The sequence below is a fragment of the Paroedura picta genome, chromosome 3 (genome assembly GCF_049243985.1).
Source record: "Paroedura picta isolate Pp20150507F chromosome 3, Ppicta_v3.0, whole genome shotgun sequence".
In the NCBI taxonomy this organism is placed as follows: domain Eukaryota; kingdom Metazoa; phylum Chordata; class Lepidosauria; order Squamata; family Gekkonidae; genus Paroedura; species Paroedura picta.
This window is the reverse complement of record NC_135371.1, coordinates 13863698-13888048: the sequence shown is the minus strand read 5'-3', so window position 1 is coordinate 13888048 and position 24351 is coordinate 13863698. Positions and strand designations below refer to the sequence as shown.

The window sequence follows — 24351 nt, the reverse complement described above, 5'->3', positions numbered from 1 at the left end:
AGGGCGTCACCCCAAGGGTCAGACATGACCCAGCGCTTGCACAGGGGATACCTTTACCTTTTTACCTATATAAAAGCAAAAAAACCCAAACAAAATATGGGTGCGGAAGAATGTCCGTCTGAAAGAAGAACTATTGCCAGCCAGAAGGAACCTCTTGGGCTGGGGATCACAGCTCGGGTACTGTTCCAAAACAACCTGAGAAAGTTAAGCCCCCCTCCCTTGCACGAAATTCCGATTTGCTCGGGCGGTGGCGCAATCCTGCCGGCGCGTCAGTCCCATCTCCTCATTACACAGAGCGGGCAGGAAAGCCAGATTGGCGCCCTCGCAGCCAATGGGAGGCGGAGACCGGGCCCATCTCCTGCGAGAAAGCGAAACTCCTCTGCGGGTCCGGAGAGCCATGGATGCGAGCGTCTCCTTAGCGCGCCTGCGAAAGGAAGCTTCGTGCGCCGTCTGCCGGGGCTATTTCCGAGACCCCGTCTCCATCCATTGCGGCCACAGCTTCTGCCGACGCTGCCTGGCTCAGTGCTGGGGGGAACGGGAGGGAAGCGCCTCCTGCCCCCAGTGCGGAGAAAACTGCCCGCTAAGAAGTTGCGCAGACAACCCGCATCTGGCCAGGATCGCCGACAGCGTCCAGCGATTGCACCGGGAAGCGTCAGACGAGCCGGGAATATGCGGCAGGCACCAGGAGCGCTTGAGCGTTTTCTGTAAAGAGGACCAGCGCCCGATCTGCCTGGTGTGTGTGATCTCCCGGGAGCACCGGCATCACACCGCGATCCCTGTGGAGGACGCTGGCCAGATTTACAAGGTGCTTTTGGGCTCCACCGAGAATGATCTCTTAAGGGGGGGGGGGGGTGTTAAGCTGGGCTGATTATCCAGGAGGCAGGCACAGTGCAAAGGGCGCAGCATATTTTTAGGGTAAGGTGACCAGATTTTAACATTGGTAAAGCGGGACACCATTGACTGGGGAGGGGGTGGTGGTTATTGATTAAAAATTTGGTCTATATGGAGCAACAAAAATGTGCATAGGATGCAAAAATAGTATTGTAATATCTATTTTTTAAATTTTCAACATAAGTACAATTTGCCAGGTGCCCCCAGATGTCCCTCCAAAAGTGGGACAATCTGGTCACCTTATTTTAGGGGCCTGCCAAAATATTGTAATTGTTTTTTTTGGGGGGTGGTTATCAGAATATAGAAAAATGAACGTTTAGGCTTGAGGGAAATGTTTTAATTTCCCCCCTCACATCAGGAAAAAATCCACGAAATGTTTCAGTCCCATGAAAATGAATTAAATTTTGTCTAAAATGGGAAGAGAAGAACGTTGCCATATTTAAAGTTGTATCAAAAATCGATAACTTACTGATAAATGACTTATGATGCATACCTTTTAAGGTTGGACTGGGTGTGGCAGATTCCTGTGTTCCAAATATCAAAAGTGTTTGGATTTGACAGCATATGGCCATCTTATCTTGCTCCCCCACCCAAAATCCCAGCCCCGCCTCAAAATGATTAATATGTCAACTCTTTTCTTTCTGTTCCTGTTCCGCCATGGCTTTTCCGTGTGACTCCCTCTGTCAGTTTACAGTTCTGTTCTGTGTAAATAGGAAACAGGAATTATAAGACACATTGAGATGACTGTTTTTAGGATCTTATTGATTGCATGTGTGCTATCGTGTTGTCACTTGTTCAGAGCTTCATAGGAAGGGTGGGGTATAAAAATAAAGATGACGATAAGGATTTATATACTGCAAGCAGAAAATGCTATAGAAGCAAATGATCTCTAAAATACATAGAACAACTTTTCCTCTATCCAATATCAAATTTTCCTCAGTACAGATTCCCTAACTCCTAACAAAATTATTTTTTTTTTGCCCTCTCCCAAAGGACCAATGTCAGATGGAACTGAAGACCCTGAGACAAGGGAGAGAAAAACTCCAAGCCTTGAAGTTTGCTGAAGAGAGAAGAAGCAGGCAATTATTAGTAAACCATCAATTATTTGAACAATTCATTGTTAGGGTCGCTCACCACATTTCCATCAGGCCTCAACAGCGGCAATGTCAGGCTGCAAAATCTACAAGGGAACCATTTCTGAGCAAGGAAGTTTAACAATGGGGAAGACTGAATTTGGTAGTCATGCCACTGATAGTGGGGAAAAAACAGAGGCAATCCTATCAGTTTGTGACCTGACTCTGATGAGGATCAATTTCAGGGTCACACAGTGGGGTGGATTGGTGATTTTGTCAAGAGACATGTCCTGGAACTTCCCCCTCATTTCCTAAACATGTGGCCTGATTTGGGTAAGAACCGTGGTCTTAAGAAGGCGGAGCCATGGCACTTGGATAGCTCGAATACTTCGAGCTCCTGTTCCACTGAGGGTCAATCGCTGCTGTGATTGACAGAATCGGGTTTTGGGTACGATAACCCACCCTTAAATCTTCTCAGGAATTCCTTGTGAATCTCTGGGGTCTCTCTGTTCCGCAGGGAAATTAATCTCCCACTGGAACGTAAGCTCAGTGTGCACAGGGTCCAGCAAGCGCCGTCCGCCATCTTAAAATCTTTTTTCCTTTTCTTCCTTTTTCAACTCTGCAATCTACAAAGCTTATTTTAATCTACAAAGCTAATTGGATACCTCCCAGCAAGACCTCGACTCACCACAACTCCGGAGTGAAAACATCTGGCAGACATCAGATCGAGCCTGCAAACAGTGAGTGGGGCTTCCCTCGGCACCTTCTTCTCTGGAATGAACTCTCGGCGTGGAGAGTTGCTCTCGCTAATCTAAACAAGCCAGACTGACAGGACTGTTTGATAATACTGAGGGGGTGAAGCTGCTAGATACTGAGTCATTAATCAACGCAGAGACGCAAGTGCTTTTCCGCTTCTCCGTCTTCACTTTTCCCCCGTTTCTGGCTCTGCTTGATGCCACCTCATTTTGAGGCAGGCTAATTTTCTTTTCTAACCAGAAGAAGGACTTAAATCAACTTAAACTAATATCTGTTTTATTATATCTGTTTTTTTGTCTTCGAAGATAAGAGAGATTAGAGCCGTGGAATCTCGCGAGAACTAAGCCTTAGAGACATTCCTTTAATTAAAAACAGACTGTTGCTTTCGTTAGGACTCTGTAGGACCTCTACTGGCTATTTGCAAAATTGCAAATATTAAGTCTAACAAAATTCCAAACCTGGAACATGTTTTCGTTTAAAAAATTTGCATATCTTCTAGACAAACAAACACAGGACTTGAAAGAATCTCTAAATGGTTCACTTAAAAATATGCTCATGGAGTTTAAAGGCATTAAGGAAGAAGTCTCTAACAGGAATGATGAACCAATAGTAGTGGCTGATGATAGCTCTAAACAAGATGGAAAATTACCAGCAGAAGAGGAATCTGAAATTATGGAGATAGAAAAGGGGATGTCAGAGTCTTGCAGCTCAGATAAGGACACCCTGCCTGAGAAGATATACAGCCACTCCAAAGCAACAATACTCAAGAAAGACATATGGATCTGCGGTGAAAGCAATCGATTGAAAGGAGCATCATGGAAAAACATCTGTACTGATATTGGAGTCCAGGAGGTACAACTGCCTCAAGATTTATCGATGCATACTCCGAGGGAAAGACTACAACTATACTTTCCCAGCCAAAGACCAATAGGACAGAACATCAGTCAACGGGAGTCACAAGACGTAATAAGCCTCGAAATGAGACCTCCCTAAGAAGCTTGGGGAATGGAAATGCAACACAGTGGTCGAAATTCCTTTCCTCCTTTACCTCCTTCATGTAGCCATATAGGCAATATAACTAGTTAAGAAGTTAATTTGGGGTCTAAGATCTTTTAAGTAAGCTGAATTTGTATTATTAAACCTAATTTCGCAGCGGCTACCAACCCAAAATCAAAGCATAACTAAAAGGAGACACCTAATGGAATGGGCTTACATTATAGTGTGGGGTTTTAGATTTCCTATGATACCTGAATTTGAATTATCTAGCATATCTATGTAGTGACTTTCAGCCTAAATTTAAAGCATAACTAAAAGAAGGTTTCTAGCTGAGGAGGTGTATATATAACTAACGAAAAATCTTTTCTATTAATTAATGAAGACTTCATTTTATTATTTCTGGTATCAACAATGTATACTTATATATATTTGTTTCCCTTCTTTCCGTACAACTAAGTATTTTTTTTTCTCTTTTTTCCCTTTTTCTAGTGAAAATGTGGAGGGCTCTAGGACTATGTTAAGTATAAACTGTTTATGATTGTTAAAACTATCAGAAACTAAATGATGGCAACAAAGTAGACTTCTCTTTTTATAAAAAGTCTATAAGCTTTGGGTAAAAGTCCATAATATTGTAGCCAGTCTATAATCTTAAATGAAGAGAAGAGGGTTTGTAAGCTTGAAACAGGGAACCAAAATGTTTTTCCACAGCGCTTCCTAACCCACATACAGAGCTTCTTCTACTATGAGACGACGGCAACAAAACTAGAATTGGTCAAGAAATGGAAAACGTAAGAACTACCCTCGACAGAAGACTGGGTGAATAAACTAGCTGATCTTACCAAGATAGCCAAACTGACACTAAGAGGCCTTTCAAGAATAATGGGGCCCTTACCTGAACTATTTACAAAAGGGATTAAAAATGGGGAACCAAGTGTATCAAATGAAGAGTATAGCTCTCCTTTTCTGTTTTAATAATGTAGATTGCATGTATCTCACTGTTTTCAACTCTGGAAAATAAAATAAAAACTTTCTATAAAAAAAAAAAAAAAAAAAAAAAAAGAACCGTGGTCTTTGGAGAGAGGACTCTTAATCACTCCTTCCTGTATAATTTCCCTGACCCAAAAAGCCCAAAGGCTTTTTATTCACTGGGGAAAGTTGCATGTGACCATCAGTTGTGGCTCCCCAGAACTCTTCTAGGTCAGTTGAGTGTTTTGACTGAAACAGTGCTGTACAGCAGGGGTAGTCAACCTGTGGTCCTCCAGATGTCCATGGAATACAATTCCCATGATCCCCTGCCAGCGTCCATGGGAATTGTAGTCCATGGACATCTGGAGGACCACAGGTTGACTACCCCTGCTGTAGAGTTAAACCCTCTCCAGACCTGGTGCCACAGCTCTGATCCAAAGCCTTCACATGCTGCTTTGTACAGCTCAATTGCATGTCAGGTGATCATGGATCCCCCGTGCCTCAAGTCTCTTGGCAGTAAATCTATACAATGCAATACCTGGGGATTATCTAGCATTGCTTTCCTCTTGCAGTAACCCCTTGAAAACCTTGAAGCAAAATCATAAATACAGTAGTTAGAGCATTACAAGATCCTTGATGGGGGGAAAAAAGACATAAATGGTCCCTAATCTGTACAACCTGGTCTTGTGAACATATACACTATTGAGAGCCAGTGGGGTGTAGTGGTTAAAGTGCGATGGATTCTAATCTGGAGAACTGGGTTTGATTCCCCACCCCTCCTCCACATGCAGCCAGCTGGGTGGCCTTGGGCTAGTCACCGTTCTCTTTTGAGCTGTTTGTGCAGAACAGTTCTCTTGGAGTTCTCTCAGCCCCACCTAGCTCACAAGGTGTCTGTTATGGGAAGAAGAAGCCGCTTTGGGGATCCTATTGGGTAGTGAAAAGCAGGGTATAAAACACCAATTCATCTGTGTATTTAGTCCTGTGCTACCGAATGAAACTGGGTAACACCTAAATATTGTTCATCCTTTCTCATCTTGATCATTCATATGCATCTATTAGGAGACAGTATTTTCCCACAAATCACGAGGTTTTCCTTGGGTGCCAATGCATTTGAAGAAACTATATTATGGAATGCTGTATTGTTTTGCCCATTCCCTCATTTTATCTGCTTCTTATAGGAAAAGTTAGACAATGAAGGGAAGAGGGCTGTCTCTGAATTTCAGCACCTGCATCAGTTTCTGGAGGATCAAGAACAACTTCTGCTGGCCAGGTTAGAACAGCTAGAGAACGAGGTGATAAAGGAGAAGAAGACAATCACTTCCAAACTGTCGGAGGAGATTACAAATCTTAGTGACCTCATCAGTGAGATAGAAGAGAAGTGTAAGCAGCCAGTGAATCAATTCCTGCAGGTGAGAACATGGGACCTTCCCAGGGGTTACAGAATAAAACCCCACATAAAACAATAATTATAACCCCATTAAAATATAACGCACACCCTGGCAATGAAAAAAGCTATCTTCCCACCCCACAATTAATCCCCTCATGATGCATCAGGGGGGCATCATGGATGGTGATGATTCATCCCAGCGATGGTCTGGCCTAATGTAGACTCGACTGGAGTCTCTCTCCTCGAGGGACTCATGATCTTCCATGCCATGGTCTCAGCCAAAAACCCAGCAGAAGAGCTCCATTTTACAGGCCCTGTGAAACACAGAAAGCTCCCACAGAGTCCTCCGCTCTTCCTGGAGCTCCTTCCACCAGGTTGGGGCAAGGACCGAAAAGGCCCTGGCCCTGGTCGAACGCTCTCAGTGCCGTAACATGAGAAAAGTCACCTTTAAGCTAGTTTCAGAAGCCTCCCTGATAAAACGTTGCCGGAACGGTGTGCAGCGTTTGCAATGCTAAAACACAAATAACACGATCAGATTTGCGCTGTGAAAGCGGTGCCACGTTAAGAACTGAAAAATAAGATGTCATTTTTGGCAGTCTTTTTGTGAGTTTTCCATGCTGCTGAATACACCCTGGTAGAGAAAAGTGGCATATACGAACCAACTCTGGTTCTTCATTATAGCATGACTTAAAACCCTGAGCTCTTGCATGGGCAGGTTCTTTGCTTAACTAGCATCACATCTTACTCAGGACTCAGCTGCCTGTGAAGACCAGGCCTACATCACACGTGATGAGCCTTGTAAATAGAGATAGGACAGGAGTGGTCTTGATCAGCATGAGTTTACTTTTCGTTTCTCTCTCCATTTCCAGGATCTCAAGAACATCTTAAGCAGGTAAATGATACTTCCTCCCCTTGCTCTTATAACCTTTTGATGCTTTCTATTCACTATATATGACATACTTTACACTTTCCTTGATAAGGCTTCTGCCACCACATGTAAGATGTCAGAGCATGAGGCTCCACCCTTGATCCTAGGGAATAAGTTTTAGCATAGGCCATGATCATTCATGGATGCAGATTATACCGTGATATCATTGATTTCTATGAAGGGGGGAGAGGAAGAAATAGCAAAAGAAATTCCTCATTGCCCTGCTAGGCTGGGAGACATTGGAGTAGGTAGGTGAGGTATCTCCTGAACCCAGTTTGTCTGCTGCCCTTGATTCCCAGTATGCTTAAGATTCCTAGTCCCGAGTGAAAGGGGCTAAATTAAAACTTGCAAAATTGATCACCATTTGCATTGACTCAGTAATTGCCAGTCCACTTTTGATGCTATCGCCCTCTTCCACCTGCAGATCTACTGGCCCATTATTTTGTGGTAATCTTGTTCTGAAATAATTGATTCTCAAAGTGGAGTTGAGTCCTTTGGGTGAGAAGAGCCATTTCCCCTTCCAGGTGTGAAAACCAGAAGATCCAGCAGCCAACAGAGCATTCTCTTGATCTGGAAAAAAGGCTGAGTGCATTTTCTGAGGAAACCATGTGTCTAGAAGATTTCCAAAGGAGATTCAAAGGTATCAGGGCAGGAAAAAATAGGAAATCGTATTGCCCGGTTAAATGATCTATAGCAGGGGTGGCCAAACTGTGGCTCTCCAGATGTCCATGGACTGTATTTACCATGAGCCCCTGCCTGTTGTTAGAGAAAGGTTGATTATCTCCCGGGGGGGGGGAGGGGCCTTATTCTTATGTTGGATGTTTTTAGAAGCCACGATGGGCTGGGGTCTAATGGGCATGTGGTTGGCCTCGCTACTGTTAGCATCCTGTCCACTTTAGTCAGCTTGAGTCATCTGAAGTTACTCAGTGTTCTCTCCAGAGATGGCCAAGGGCCTCTTGTTCACTTTCTGTGTCTAAGGCTGGAGGGAGGTCATGGCGGAGTGTTGAAATTTTGTCTGCTAAATGACTCACAGCTGGTATCCGATTGACTACTGTTTGGGTGCCCTTCGGCCAGGGCACTAAGAGATCGAACTATCCTAAACAATTGTGCCGGGGGTGTTGTTTTTATTTTTTCTCATCTGCTTTCTCAGTGTATTTCTAATTACCTTCCACCCCTGTATATGGGCTTGCTCCGTGTATATGGTTCTGCCTCCTGCAGCAGCCATTTTGTGGTTGGCTCCACCTCTTGTGGCAACCATTTTGTGCTGTGCCCACCACCCTGTGTCATAATTCTTAAAGGTGTCCACGGGCTCAGAACAGGGGGGCAACCCTGTGCTAAGAGCGACTGTGAGAGAAGGAGGCCTAACTGCACAAATTGATTGTGTGCCTTAGAAGGTGTTCCAGAATCTTCTGCTGTACTCATGGATTCCTCAGCTGATAAGACATAGAAAGGGTTTCCTGGCTGAAAACCACTGACCTACGTATGTATGTGGAAGCTAATCTTTCTCCTTCCTTCCCTAGGTGGTCTGTCATTTGAATTGAAAAGCACATCCTTGTTAAAACATGCCTCGAGAATCCCAAAGGCCAGGTCACGATTATTTGACCTTCCCTATGCCGAGATTGCAAAAAGAACAGGCCGAAGGGGTGAGTCTTTGTGAACACATCGCAGGGATCGCTTGGCACGAGCAGGCTGTTTTTGTTGGCATCCCTGTGGCAAATTTCATATTCACTCTGGTTCTCGGTCATCTTTGCTGCGACTGCCTCTGATTATAACACACCCTTTCCTTCTCTTTGCCCCCTGCAAGTGAACGTGACTCTGGATCCAGACACCGCAAACCCATTCCTCATCCTGTCTGCGGACCAGAAGAGTGTGAGACTGGGAGATGAATGGCAGGATGTCTCTGACAACCCCGAGAGATTCGATACTTATCCCTGTGTGCTGGGCTGCGAGAGATTCACATCAGGGCGACTTTACTGGGAAGTTGAAGTAGGCCGAGGGAGCTACTGGGCTGTGGGCTTTGCCAAAGAATCAGTGAGGCGAAAAGGAGAAATCACCCCTAGCCCCGAGGAACAGATCTGGGCACTACAACAATACGGAGATTACTTTGAGGCTCTGACTTACCCTGTGACCACCCTGTCCCTTAGCAGCTGGCCCCGGAGGATCCAGGTATTTCTGGACTATGAAGAGGATTGTGTGGCCTTTTTTGACGCCGATACAGCGTCTTTGATCTACACTTTTTCACCTGCTACTCTCAGTCAGGAGAGGATCCTCCCTTGGCTCTGGGTGTGGCCAGGAACTGAGCTGAGACTTTACCAGTGAGATTTGATCTCGGGACACTGGACTCATTGTGGGGAAGAGGAGATACACACAGATCAACGATTCCCCCTCCCCTCTGATCCAGTGGAGGCAAGGCACATACTGTTTGCAAATGGAAAAGAAAACAATCCTAATTGGGCTTACTCATCTGGTCTGTCTAGGAAAGTGTTCTTAGAGTTGCTCTACAAAGTTTGAGTCCAGTGGCACCTTTAAAATCAACAGCATTTATAATTTAGGGTATAAGCCTTGATGTGCGTTCACCCTTCATCAGGATTGCTCTGCTATTTACCTATCCAAATGCAGGACAGGCATTATACCGTGGAGCAACGCTCACATTCTCTGAAGAGAAACTCCAAGTATTGTGCCAAATGATACGAATAAATCATATTATGCAAAGACAACATCGTGTACAAATTCTAGTGCACATTTTGAACCTTTTGTAAAAAAAAAGTATTTTTCCTGTTGAGTTTATTAAAATACGAACCCGTTAAAGTGAAGGCTTATAGACAGCACAAGTATGACTCAGGATAAATCCGTGCATATTTCTCTGCTTGGGTTATTTATTCTAAGCCCCCATTCTCTGGGGCGGGACTGTGAGTTCGTGGCAGAGCATCCCTTTTGCATGCTGAAGGAGTCCAAATTGAATCTCTGGCATGTTCCGTTTTTTAAAAAGGAGCTGGAGGAAGAACTGAACTTGAAAATTGCTGCCAGTCAGAGTAGGTAACGCTGACCTTGATAGACCACTTCTCCGGCTGAGGATAAAACAATTGTGTTTGAATTTGGGGAGCAACGTAAAATGTTGGAGTGTCCCCCAGAGCAGAGTAGTGGCAACAGGAGAATGGCAGGGGTGTCAGAAGGTGTCTGGAGACTTGGGAGTCTTGTACAAAATGTTTGCTAGCCTTTTTTATTAGCCCTGCTCCTGAACCTATTAATGGCAGCTTGCCAATGCTTCGGTTTAACAGGAAGCTTTTCCTGCAACTTATTTTCATATCCACCCCCCAGGTTTCCCTTGCTTAATTTCTGCATGACCGGTTTCTGCTCACAGTCTCAGATACAAGGCTAGCCCTAAAACATTGGTGACACTGCTCAGCCCAGCCCTGTCTCTTAAAGCGCCAAGACCCAAGAGGATTAAGCCAAACATCTGACGGTGAAAGATGACGCCTGGCTAGCCAACTGGAGTCCTTCCCCCACCATAAAATAATATTGACACAACAGTATCATTGCACTTATTATAGCCATGTAAACAGCCATATAGAGAGACAAAAGAATCCATCTCTCTATGGACTGGTAGGGCGTGTCTGGGCTTGTTCATCAGTTTAAGGGGGATCTGCCTCTGCCACACCTGTGCTCACCTAGAGTGCCTGCCCAGCCCATTCTGCTGTGGGTGCAGGCGGGAGTATTTATTTGATTTGTACGTTTTAATCCCCCCCCCACCCTTCTTCCAAGGTGTTCAGGGAAGCACACCTTGATTTCTTCCTTCTCCATTTTACCTTTACGGCTGTAATCCTGGGAGGTGGGCTAGGCTCACACGGAGTGTGCGCAACTTGGCCAAGGGTTTAGGATTACCAGTTATGGGGTGGGAGATTCTTCGGGATTGTAAGGGTGGAGCCTGGGGAGGACAGGGCTTGCGGGAAGAGAGGATCCTCAGCAGGTTATAATGAAATAGAGAAGAAAACCCAAAAGGGGATAGTGTAACAAAAGCAACAAACCTAACCAACCAGTAGTTGGGTCCCAAAAGGTTAAAGGTAAAGGTATCCCCTGTGCAAGCACCGGGTCATGTCTGACCCTTGGGGTGACACCCTCTAGCGTTTTCATGGCAGACTCAATACGGGGTGGTTTGCCAGTACCTTCCCCAGTCATTACCGTTTACCCCCCCCGCAAGCTGGGTACTCATTTTACCGACCTCAGAAGGATGGAAGGCTGAGTCGACCTTGAGCCGGCTGCTGGGATCGAACTCCCAGCCTCATGGGCAGAGCTTTCAGACTGCATGCCTGCTGCCTTACCACTCTGCGCCACAAGAGGCTCATCCCAAAAGGTTAGGTGTCCAAAAAATATAAATATTTCGAAATATATTCAATTGGCTCCCGATTGAATTCCAAATTCGCTTCAAGGTATTGGGGCTGACTTTCACGGCCACACACAGACAGGGCCCAGCTTACCTGAGGGGGCTGCTTGGCTGACTGTACCCCCCCAAAGGACCCTAAGATCATCCAATAAGAATAAATTAGCGATCCCTGACCCAAAGGAAGTATGTCTGACTAGGGCCTTTTCTGTCCGGGCCCAACCTTGTGGAATGACCTCCTGGAAGAGCTGGGGGCCTCGACAGAGCTGGGTCAGTTCCACAGGACCTGTAAGACAAAACTCTTCTGCCTGGCATTTGGTTGAGTCCAATGAACATCATGGCACCCGCGCTCCCTATTTACCCCCCCCTCCACAAAGAAACCTAAGCACTGCCACTGATCTAATCTGCCGCTACCCAGCTGCTTGATTCTCTGTCTGTTTTTAGATGGTTTTAAATGTTAATAACTGTTTATAAATTATTTTTGTATATGTTTTTATATTCATGTTGGAAGCTGCCCCAGGAGGGGCGGGATATCAGTCAACCAACCAATCAGTATTCCAATTATATTAACATCTATTGTGCACAAGATAAAAAGTTAAAAACATAGACAAAGCTCATAGGCTAATCATTGAAAGCACAAAATGTGCTCCACCTACAGGGCTACACCCCAAAATGGGTTTTCCTTAGAGGTCTGCCATATAGTCCAGTGCCCAAAGCAGCCATTTTTTTCTCCAGGACTGACAGATTTTGGTAATTATCAATGGTAATTCCAGCTGCCATCTAGAGGTTGGCAACCCCAGACTCACCCACAGTTTCCATGGTAGAGTAGACATTCAGACCTGGGTCTCTTAGACCCTAACTGGTACACCACAGCACTACTCTTGGGCCATTCGAAACAACCTGGCAGAGAAAGTATTTGGCTCCCTCACGTTTGTGCCAGGGCAAAGGTGAAATGAGAAGGACAATTGGTTTTTATACTTCGCTTTTCTCTACCAGGGTCTCAAAGTGGCTCACAATCTCTTTCCCTTCCTCTCCCCACCACAGACACCCAGTGGGGTAGGTGTGGCTGACAGAACTCCGACAGGATTGCTCTGTGAGAACAGCTCTAACAGGACTGTGACTAGCCCACGGTCACCCAGCTGGCTGGCCGCAGTCCCCATTTACAAGTTGGAAGTCAATCACAACAAGGGCTACCTTTCAAGGGGCCCAGCTTGCAACCCCAAAATGTCTTGCACGGGCCTCTTAAGTGGACAGGTTCCTGGTGACCGCCAGGATGGGACTCCCAGCCCCTCTTGCTCAGCACCCCTCCATGAATTCCTCTGGAGCCGATGAAGGCATATTTGGAGGGTGGGCTACCGGGAGATTAAACAAACTGGGTTTAAACACGAGGGGGTCCCCTATGGGGGACGTGAGGGGCGGGGAAGAGCGAGAAAGCCTTGGTGGGCTGTAGACTTCCCCTGCCTCTGGCTCCATCGGGGATTGAAGCAAGCAGAAGCAAGCCCGACGGCGTCCCCATAGATCCCCTCTCACGCCATGTGGGCCCAGGCTGGGGGAGAGTGGGGGTTCCCCGACAGCCCCACCGACTCGGAAGCGCGCTTCGCGTTGCAGCCGGTGAGGCGAGTGGTCTTCCCAAGCCCCATTTGGATGAGGGGGGCTGACTCCGGAGGCGGCCGTCGAGGGAGGCGGCGGGCCGGGCGGGTGTGGCCTGCCCTCGCGCGGTCGAGCGCCGCAACCACGAAGCTGCCGGCGGCCGACGGCATCTCCCGCGAGCGGCAGCCCAACAGTCGTCCGTCGGGCGAGCCAGCCGGGCTATGGGCGGCCAATCAGACGAGCAGAAAGCAGAAGCGTTGCTGGGCCTGCCTGCTCCCGGGCGGACTTGGAGGAAAGCGAAACTTTCACTCCGGCGTGAGCAGGAAGGGCTGCAGAAAGCGAAAGGCGCTTCGCTCCGTCCGCCTGCAGGGGGCTTGCGGCGGTCTGGCGGCCGCAGAGAGGGGTTGCGCCGACGTCTGGGTGGGCTCCGAGGATGGGGGAGCCGAAGGAGAGCCTGGCTTGCCTGCGGAGCGCGACCCTCGACAGTTCCCCGGAGAGGAGCAGCTGCAGCAGCGGAGCGACGGCGGAGGGCGGAAGGACCCCGCTGGGGCGACGGCTGAGCCTTCGGGCCGTGGCCCCCGACTCGATGTGCGCGGAGCACGGAGAACCTTTCCGGGTCTTCTGCAAGGAGGATCGCGCCCTCCTCTGCCTGGTCTGTGACAGATCCCGGCGGCACTGGACGCACACGGTCCTTCCCGTGGAGGAGGCGGCCCAGGAATACAAGGTGAGGGGGGAGAGAGGGGCTTCCCCCGGCAAGCACGCGCCCAAGAGCTGTCGGCATGGCCCAGGGGAGACCCCAATCCGCATCCCTGCTCGGCAGGAAGCTGGCAGGTGGGCCGTAGCTCTATTGCTCGCAGCCCAGCCTACCTCGCAGGGGTGTAAAGCCAGGATAGAACGGGGGAAGGAGAATCATGGGAGCTGGGGGGGGGAGAGAAGAGAGAGAGATAAACGTTATTTTTCTATCCCGCTTTCCCATAAGGCTCACGGCCCGTAACATCAGTGGTAAAACATTACAATTTAAAACCATCATTTACAACTAACTTGCCCAGCACTCATTAGTAATATTGCACACTTGAGAATATTGCACACCAGAGGCTACAGAGGGGCTTGGGGAATAGGTCTTCCCACAATGTTCCAGTGGATGGTGAATTCTTCTAGGGAGGTTTGTGTGGAGGAGAGTTTTAAAAGCCTGGGTTTTATTGTTTTAAAATGTGTTCTGGGAGTTTATTTGAGGACCCAGCTTCTTGTTCCATGGAAGATTTGTGACTGGATCTGTTGTTGTTGTTAGGTGCGAAGTCGTGCCCGACCCATCGCGACCCCATGGACAATGATCCTCCAGGCCTTCCTGTCCTCTACCATTCCCCGGAGTCCATTTAAGTTCCCACTGACTGCTTCAGTGACTCCATCCAGCCACCTCATTCTCTGTCGTCCCCTTCTTCTTCTGCCCTCGATCGCTCCCAGCATTAGGCTCTTCTCCAGGGAGTCCTTCCTTCTCGTGAGGTGGCCAAAGTATTTCAGTTTCATGTGACTGGATCTACTGTTCTTTATTTGCAACAGCCAATGCAGGGGGTTCCAAGCAGGGCACCTTTCCTGTGGTTCTTCTCCCCCCTCCCAGTTGCCCCTCCCCCAGCCAGCTCTTTGCCCCTGGAAGAAGGTTCTGTATCCTCCAATGCAGAGCAAACAGCAGAAGCGTGTGCGTGTTTGATTTAGGTTAAACAAATGTCCCTTGTGTGTCACAAGAAGAAAAAGATCAAACTCCATCCCCTTCTCTGGAGCACTGCCCTGATCAAACCCTTAGTGTCTGCTGTGGCCACTTTATAGTTAAAGAAAAAGTCTGGGGATCTGCCATTGTAGATCTGCCATTTTGATTTGGGGCGCTTTAAACTTTCCCTCTGCAACATGCATGATTGATCTACAGTGACCCTACCTTTCCCCCCCCCTGCAATATCCATGATATAAGCCTTGATAGTTGAAAAACTGCCACCAGTATAAGTGTAGATTTCTCCTTTTTGTGAATTAACTTACTTGATGTAGCAAAGCAGTCTTCCCTGATTGGCCAGGGCATCAGTTCAAAGACCTCCTGGTTGCAAGGCTCCCTTCCCTGTCTTAAAGTCCAGAAGCCCTAAATTCTCACAGCAGAGATTTGCCTCTCGGGTTTATTTCTCTTCTTCTCCTGTCTCCAATCCTCCCCCCACACCCTTTCAAGAAAAGAAAGAGACTCTTGTTGTGTTTGGTTCCTCTCCCTGCTTTGAGCTTCCCCAATCGAGTGCAAAACACTTTCTGTTCCGGTTGGGGGGCGGAGGGAGAGGAAGACTTGAGTTCAAATCAATCTGAATTCAGCAGGATCCACAATAAAAAAACAAAACAAAGTAAGTGCAGAATCTTTGCAGGATTGCAAGGACCAGCTGGGGTGGTATGGTCCTGATCAGTTATTAGAGTTCAAAGCTCCTGTGCTAGACAGTGCAAACCCCCCCTCCCGATTTAACCCTACATAGTGTGGAAGTGTCTATTGTATTATATTCCGTGATTATTGTACACATTATATTATATTCGAAGAAGTGTGCTTGCACAAAAAAGCTTATATTTGAATACAATTCTGTTACTCTTAAAGGTGCCATTGGACTGAAGCTTTGTTAATCGAATGTGCCGCTCTCTTTGTGCAGAATGAAATCCTGCAGTCTCTGAAAACAGAAAGATGGGCAGCCCAAAAATGTCAAGTGACGCTACAGAAATGTACCACAAAGTATTTAGTAAGTATTTCTTGCACACCCCCGGGAAGTTAGGCGTCCCAAGTCATCTGAGGATGAACAAGATGAGAACTTTTTTTTTTTTTTACAAAAGGGTGTCGTGTCTGAATTGTTGTTACACTCACAGCTGCGGCAGGGAAGAGGACATGCGGTGGGTGGGAAGGGCTGTCAAGTTGCAGCCAGCCTAACGGGCTTCCAAGCAAGATAGGAGCAGAAGTGAATTGTCGTTGCCTAACTCTGCCTAGCAACCCTGGACTTCCTTGTTCATCTCCAACACAACTTGGAACCAGGGCTGACCCTCCTTAGCTTCCAAAGTTCCTTGGGAAACAGGACAAAAATGATAAACAATATCTCTGTCCTGTAGACACGGTAATGTTTTTACATGCACACATAATCGTGCTATTCATAACATACAGAGTGTGCTTCTGTTTACTTTTTGGGTTTGCTTTCCAAAAATTAACAATTGTTACATTCCTGTAACAATATCCCAGCTAAAACACTAGGGCTTTCTCCCCACTTATCCCGCTGAGGCATGGGGTGTGTTTGTGGGGTGTCTTAAGGGGGCAGGGGGATTAGATTTGCTACCGCTGATGTGGTTTTAAGGGTTGGGGGGCTTTCATGTTTTTACTTGTAATGCGCCACAAGCTGGCTAGCCTGGGAGTGGCGGGTAATAAAATCCAATAATAAACAAACAAATTTGCTTATTTTTACTGTTGATAACGTTTTAGGGTTTGAGGGTGTTTTACAGGTCACGTAGACCAGGGGTAGTCAACCTGTGGCCCTCCAGATGTTCCTGGACTACAATTCCCATGAGCCCCTGCCAACATTTGCTGGCAGGGGCTCATGGGAATTGTAGTCCAGGAACATCTGGAGGACCACAGGTTGACTACCCCTGACCTAGACCAACCCCATGCTCAATGCAAGGAAATTCTGAACTGGCAGAGGGCTGTCCAGCCTCTAGACTTCCAAAAGTTACCTTTAATTATCTCAAGCCATTCACTCTATTTGGGGGTGGCTGCTGTGTGGCAGGGGATGTTTGAATATCCAGATCCTGTCCACCCTAGTGCCCCAGTTCCTGTGGTGGCCATTCCTGCTTTCCCCTTGCTGTTCACATGCTTCCCCCCCCAAGTGTCTTTTTAAAATCAGTAATTGACAAAGTATAGCCCTGTATTGGCATGTCAGTTGCCACTCTTTAAGACATGCCTCATCCCGCTGGTGGTGGATAGGGAATCATTTCTAGGGCACCATATGGAATCTCTGTTATCACTTTTGATAAGGATGATGGCAATAATTTAATTTATATACTGCCTTCCCATGTGGTTCATGGGGAAAGGGTGTGAATCATAGAATCACAGAGTTGGAAGGGACCTAATGGGTTATCAAGTCCAATCCTCTGCACTATGCAGGACATTCACAACCCAATCGCTCATCTGCTCTAACCTGCCACCCACTTGAACCTTCACAGAATCAGCCTGTGCATCAGTTGGCTCTCCAGCCTCTGTTTAAAAATCTCCAAAGATGGAGAACCCACCACCTCCCAAGGAAGCCCGTTCCACTGAGAAACCAGTCTCTTATTTTGCAGATTTCTCTTGACCTGCTGTTTCCTCCCCCAACTTTCTTCATTATTTGATTCCAGAAAGAGATAAAGATTGAAAGGCAGACCATTTTACAGACGTTCCAGAAGTTCCGCCTGTTTCTCGTGAAGCAGGAGAGCCTTCTCCTGGCTCAGCTGCGAGAGCTAGAGAAGGAGGTGGAGAAGGTACAGAGGGAGAATTATACCAAACTCTGTGACGCTGTCACCCGTCTCGGTGACTTTATCGGGGATCTGCAGGAGGATTGCCAGCGACCTGACAGGGAATTTCTGCAGGTGAGGAGTTGTGTGTCATCTTCAAAGCTTGCTTCCATAATAACCCTTGTCATTATTGTAGCCCACAATTTGTCATTGGCTGAAAGTGGGCTTGTAGCATGTGTGGCATCCATCCATCCAAATTTATTTATTTATTTCTTTGCAGTTCTGGGCGGTTTACATTGAACATTATATAACTTACATGAAACAAATTGCCAGCTCCAGGTGGGGCCTCAGTCTCTTGGAATTAGAACTGATTTCTATTTAACAGAGATCATGTCCCCTGTGGAAAATGGCTGCTTTGGAGGGTGGATTCTGTGTCATTATATTGCATCTATGACTTGCCCCTCTCCGACACCCCAAATATCCAGGTGTTTCCCAAATTAGATGTTTTAACACATCTATTCTTTATTTTTTGGGGGGGGAATGGTGATCAAAACCCTGTAAGATGCTGTCGTAATCATCTTAGGTAAAGCTGTGTGTTGCAAAGGGGCCTTCCTGGAGAAATACAAAACCCCGAGGAGTCTTGAAGAAATATATCCATACGAATTATTGCATAGTCCCTTAGAATCATAGAATCATAGAACCACAGAGTTGGAAGGGGCCAGACAGGCCATCTAGTCCAACCCCCTGCTCTACGCAGGATCAGCCCTAAGCATCCTTACACATTCACAGTGTAATCCAAACTTTTCTCTTTTCATCTCTCTAGGATATCAACGAATCCTTAAGCTGGTAGGCATTTTCTTATTCCTCACTGATTGCAAAGTGTGTACTATGAAACTTACCTGAATGCAAAAGATAAGTTACTTTTGATCAGGTCCAACAATGGAATAGTGGGAGCAGCTCTGAAGAATGGAGGGCACACTTTTCACAGAACTCTTCCATCAGAAACGAGTTTGGGGCGGATCACAGAAAGAGAAGAACCGTCAGTGCTGTCGTGAGGCTTGATTTCACGTGGTAGTTACTGGGATCCAGCCTTGGAAGCGCTTGTAATCAGCCCTGGGCATATGATTTTGTCCGTGAGCAGAGTTGATTGCATGCACAACAGGCTCATGCAGTTAACCTGAGATGTCTGCTGTCCTGTAAGGCTAGAAAGATCATGCATTTCTGAGTCAGTGTGGTGTGGTGGTTAGCCCGTTGGACTAGGACAGGGGTAGTCAAACTGCGGCCCTCCAGATGTCCATGGACTACAATTCCCAGGAGCCCCCTGCCAGCGAATGCTGGCAGGGGCTTCTGGGCATTGTAGTCCATGGACATCTGGAGGGCCGTAGCTTGACTACCCCTGGACTAGGATGTGGTAGAATCGGGTATGAACCCCTACTCCATGGAAACTTTCTGGGTAGCCTCACACACTCTCAGCCAAACCCTTCTTGGTTCTTGCAAGGTTAAAACTGAGGACGGAAGAACTGTTCAAGCCACATTGGAGTCCCCTTGATTTCTAAATGAAGTAAATTAAATAAGTTGATTTCAACTGGACTGCATGGACACATATTTTTATGCATGGTTGCCGAACATGCTTAAGGCATCTTTGGGTGATCCTGGGGGCGTGTACTTCCACAAGCCGATTCCACGTCTCACCATTTGAAAGCTTCCGATGCTCGAATGCTTTCAATTGGGCTTAGTTTCACAGAAGTTTGTGGTACAGCTGAATGGCTAGGTAGATGCTGCTCACCACACAAATTACCTGTATTTCTCTTCTGCCTCTTGTGGCGCAGAGTGGTAAGGCAGCAGAAATGCTGTCTGAAGCTGTCTGCCCATGAGGTTGGGAGTTTGATCCCAGCAGCCGGCTCAAGGTTGACTCAGCCTTCCATCCTTCCGAGGTCGGTAAAATGAGTACCCAGCGTGCTGGGGGGTAAACGGTCATGACTGGGGAAGGCACTGGCAAACCACCCCGTATTGAGTCTGCTATAAAAACGCTAGAGGGCGTCACCCCAAGGGTCAGACATGACCCAGTGCTTGCACAGGGGATACCTTTACCTTTACCCTTCTGCCTCTTACGAGGTTTCTGGTACCCTTCTCAGGTGTCAGGCCTCACGCTTTGAGACATCAGAGAGAAATCAAACACTTTTCCTCAGTAACTGACCTGAAGGGTTCCTTCTTGCCTAGGTGTGAAAGGGGGAAGTGCTGTCAACCCTTGGAGAGGTTCCCTGATCCGGAGAAGCTCGACACAATCTCTCAGAAAAACATTGCTCTAATGGAAGGCCTACAGAAATTCAAAGGTATGGAGCAGGGGTAGTCAAACTGCAGCCCTCTAGATGTCCATGAACTACAATTCCCAGGAGCCCCTGCCAGCGAATGCTGGCAGGGGCTCCTGGGAATTGTAGTCCATGGACATCTGGAGGGCCGCAGTTTGACTACCCCTGGTATGGAGGGCTAGTAAAGCACACTCCTTTGACTACTGGGGAAGCTGTTTTCCTGTCAGGTCAGCGCTTGATAGATAGTCAAAGTCAGCATAAAGCTGAGTGGTTCTTGATAGGGGCTGGCGGGGCGGGGCCTTTCCCAGCCTGTGAGTCTTGGCCACTCCACACAGTGTGTTTCCCACAAATATTGTGAAAACTGAGCATTGTTGAAAAAGTGCAGCGGGTTCGCCCCTGTCTTGGAATGCCTCTCACTTGCACGTTTGCAGTGACAATGAATGGAAAATCGTTTCCGTGCAGAAGCGGCCAAAGTCTGACCAAATGGCATAATGTCCTCCTGCCGCTCTTCTTCAGAAACATTGGCCTCTGAGCTGAAGAAAGGAAGAATACCCTGGCTGACGACCGCGTGGGGCGGAAGAGCAGAGAAGCCACAAATCCTTTGGCCAGTGACGTGTAGCGATGTAAAAGGAACCAGCACAAAAGGTGAAGATGTCTTTGTGTGTGTGTGTGTGTGGTTTGTAAAGATGGAAGCCAGTGAAATCCTAAACAAAACAAAAAATGGGTGTGAGCCACTTGTGGGTCTAAAGACATACCCACTGAAAAGTAATGGATTAACTTTATTCATTTTATTTTTACTTCATTGATACCCTGCCTTTCTCTTCAATGGGGAACCGAAGGGGCTTACCTCATCTACCGCTCCTACATTTCCCCTCACAACAACCCTGTGAGGCGGGTTAGGCTGAGAGGACATGACTCGCCAAAGGTCACCTGCCAAGCTAACGTGGCAGAGAGGGGAATCAAACCTGGGTCACCTGACACCCAACCTGCTATGCCACACTGGCCCCCTATTAGTTGCTGCTACTCAAAAGTGAAGCTGTATTCCTTATGCTAGTTTGGACCCTTGGATGCTGGGATTAGTTTAGGGATGAATAAGGTGGGTTTTTTTTTCTTGCCTCCTGAAGCTTCTGCTCAGTAAGAGTTAGACCTCATCCAGAAAACTAACTTTCTTAGAAGGAAACCATACATTGAACCCAGACATATCATTAGGACTGAGAACAACGCTCTGATTGTTAACCTCTACTAAATGCCCCTTCCGCATTCAACAGGTTAAGCCCAAAAGAGGGCGGGATTGGTAGATGACACACTGAGGGTTTGTCTCTTCCCAGACACAATGAAGACACAGTGAAGTGAATACATGTAAAGTTTATTTAGGGATTAAGAAAGGCGTACAGACTTAGGAGCCTCTTGTGGCGCAGAGTGGTAAGGCAGCCGTCTGAAAGCTTTGCCCATGAGGCTGGGAGTTCGATCCCAGCAGCCGGCTCAAGGTTGACTCAGCCTTCCATCCTTCCGAGGTGAGTAAAATGAGTAGCCAGCTTGCTGGGGGGTAAACGGTAATGACTGGGGAAGGCACTGGCAAACCACCCCCTATTGAGTCTGCCATGAAAACGCTGGAGGGCGTCACCCCAAGGGTCAGACATGACTCGGTGCTTGCACAGGGGATACCTTTACCTTTACCTTTACAGACTTGCAGTTAAAATCACTTCAAAACAACAATTCAAAAGAAATTTGTTGCTGAATTCTGATGGCACTTCAATACAAGTCTGACATACAGCCCCACAGTGTGTATATGCCTGTAGATATGTGTTAGCAAAGCTTTGTTTATCCCAGTGGAAATGATTAAATGATTCCCCACACAAGCAGGCAGATGCAACCTCCATCCCTCACAACCCAACTCCCCCTAATCACCCAGATATCTATGTAGCAGCTTAGCAGCAGCTTCTTAATTCATATTTACCTATCCCTTAGGATCCAACGTGGGTCTCAAGGCCAGAAGAAAGTAGGAGAAACTCCAGAAATTCTAAAAACTCTCCCTACGATTCCTGTCTTTTAAATCTTCCCCATATTGGACCAACACCCAATCACATTGTCTAAACCAGCGCCTGCTCAGTTGTTTTCTCATCAATAAACCAATCATAAACCTGCACATCCCACAATGCTGATCTCAGATACCTTCCCCATTTGGCAAGGGAAAGTCCCCAGAGTTACATAAAGCACTTGTCCATATATGATCAACTTCCCCTTCCTCGTGGTTACCTAACCATTGACCCAAACCACAAATATCCCCGGAAATTCAGCTCAGTTCTATCTTGCATCCGGCACACCATCAAGTTTTGGCCTAACTTCTCTAATTCTTCAAATAGACCCCTCCCACACCTGCATATACCTGTGTACATCAGTGTGAACATGTGAATGAATGAAATATTAAACTGACTGAATATTTATTGCTATAATCTTCATAAAAGATCCCCCAAACCCCTCCTGATCTCTATCATGCCAACAAGCAGATGTCTGAAGTCAACGTTGCTCCACAAACTGACATTGAACAAATTTCATATAGTTGATACAGTCCAGTTAATTAGTGATCCATTCCTCCCTCAACTCCGTCCCAAGTATTTCATATCCATTATAGACACGCCATGATGTCTCTTCTGTTATCTTCTAATCATTCATGCTATGTCAAGACGGACCATCCATCCTCCACCAAGTGGTCATGGTAACACCTCTCTCTGTAACAAACAACTTTTAAGTCAAGTCATGGGAAAGGTGCAGACAGGCTCCCGTTAGAACTGACACGTGACTGATCCTGAAGGAGTCCAGGGCCGATTCTGCACTAACTTTGTTTATTCCGTTGTGGATCCTGCTGAATTCAGATCGATTTGCACTCGGGTCTTCCTCTATCCCCCCCCCCCATTGAAACAGAGTTCTGCATTCAATTGGATAAGCTCAGGAGGGAGGAGGGGAGCCAAGCGTAGCAGGAGTCTCTTTTCTTGAAGAGGGGAGGGGAGAGGATTGGAGACGGTGGAGGGTGGGGGAAAAAAACAGAGGCAAATCTCTGCTGAAAGAAGTTAGGGCTTCTGAAATGCAGTCACTTTAAGCCTTGCAACCGGAAATTCGGAAGACTTTGAACTGACGCCCTGGCCAGTCAGGGAAGACGGCTTTGGCTACAGCGTTGGAGGCACAAGTCACAAGGCAGCAAGTTAATTTGCAGAAGGCAGAGAGCTGCACATTTACTCACGGAGGTTTTTCAGATATCAAGGCTTATATCCACTCCAGGATATTGTGGGCGGAAAGGTAGGGTCACCGCAAATCGATCATGCATGTTGCAGAGGGAAAATTTAAAGCACCCGAAATCAAATGCAAATGGAATTCAGTGTAGACAAGAAGGTTTTATTCTAACTGGGACTGGGTAAAAAGCCCCATGCAGACTGCACCCTGGTCCTCCCAACAGGACCGACAATAAGCCTAAGCATAATTCTGTTCTGTTTTCCCAGTGAACGTGACTCTGGATCCACGGACGGCCAACTTCAACGTCGTCATCTCCCTGGATCGAAAGACAGTGAGGCACGGGAAACAGTTGCAGGCCCTGCCTGACAACCCAGAGAGATTTGACTCCGAGCCCTTCGTCTTGGGCTGTGAGGGATTCTGTTCAGGGAAACACTGCTGGGTGGTCAGCATAGAGGCAGGTCGGAGCTGGGCAGTTGGCGTCGCCAGAGAGTCGGTGAAGAGGAAAGGCTACATCAGCCTCAGCCCTGAGCAAGGCATCTGGGCCGTGGAGCAGTGCTGGGGTCAGTTCCAAGCACTGACCACCTGCTGGACTCCCCTGTCCCTGTGCAGGAAACCCAGGAGGATCCGGGTGTCTCTAGACTACGAGAGAGGTCAGGTGGCCTTTTTTGATGCCAATCTAGACGTTCCAATCTTTGCTTTTCCTCCCATCTCCTTCAGACAAGAGAAAATCTTCCCTTGGCTCTGGGTGGGGCCGGGATCTCAGCTTTGCTTGTGACTCAAAAGGCTGTTTCTGCACAAACCATGTGAGGAAGTTCCTCTGTTCTTCCCGCCCTGATAAAGAAACACATTTCCCCCCTTCTCTGTCTCCCGGACAAAATATAGAGGTCCAAACTGTGTCTGCAAACAGGGCAACTGGCTGTTTAAAGCCAGACTACACGTTTATACTAAATAATTTGAACCAATTTCCTGCAACTCCTTCCTCTCTGCTTCAACCCAATCAACTTCTGCTGTACATCATTGCTTTTGAGTTATAGAAGGTAAATCTCTATCTTTCACAAAAGAAATTAAATGTTTACGAAGCGAAGATCAGTGTTGTGTAATAAAGTTGTCTTTGGTTTCCGGTGGTTCCTGAGTAGTTTAGTTTATTTGATTTTTAGCCCGCCACTCCCAAGAAGGCTCCTGGCGGGTTACATCAGATAAAATCCCCAAATAAAATACCCCTAAAAATATACAATCAACAATATCCTAATCAGTAGGATATTGTTTTATGCGGCGACATAAAAACAACTAAAAAAACCCCTTAATAGCAACTCCGGGGGGTGGACATGGGAGAACAGATCTCAAGTCACCAGTAGAATGATCCAGAACGA

At 47.0% G+C, this 24351-nt stretch overlaps 1 protein-coding gene across 1 annotated transcript; it reads left to right on the top strand.

Moving 5' to 3' along the window:
• Positions 1–155: 155 nt before the first annotated feature.
• On the top strand, positions 156–24105 carry LOC143834496 (uncharacterized). Its single transcript, XM_077331323.1, has 15 exons — positions 156–805; positions 1885–1980; positions 5861–6091; positions 6939–6961; positions 7522–7637; positions 8518–8640; positions 8802–9312; positions 12950–13170; positions 13289–13689; positions 15629–15715; positions 17349–17579; positions 18268–18290; positions 19665–19777; positions 20270–20398; positions 23248–24105. Exons 1-15 carry the CDS (start codon positions 332–334, stop codon positions 23754–23756), a joined length of 3288 nt encoding a protein of 1095 aa, XP_077187438.1. The 5' UTR covers positions 156–331; the 3' UTR covers positions 23757–24105.
• Positions 24106–24351: the final 246 nt, after the last annotated feature.

Excerpts from the sequence above, each read along its gene's own strand:
- LOC143834496 (XM_077331323.1), top strand. The coding sequence starts at position 332 with ATGGGAGGCGGAGACCGGGCCCATCTCCTGCGAGAAAGCGAAACTCCT. Across the intron at positions 8,641-8,801 it reads AAAAAGAACAGGCCGAAGGG|TGAACGTGACTCTGGATCCA; the intron begins GTGAGTCTTTGT and ends GCCCCCTGCAAG. Across the intron at positions 13,690-15,628 it reads AGGCGGCCCAGGAATACAAG|AATGAAATCCTGCAGTCTCT; the intron begins GTGAGGGGGGAG and ends CTCTTTGTGCAG.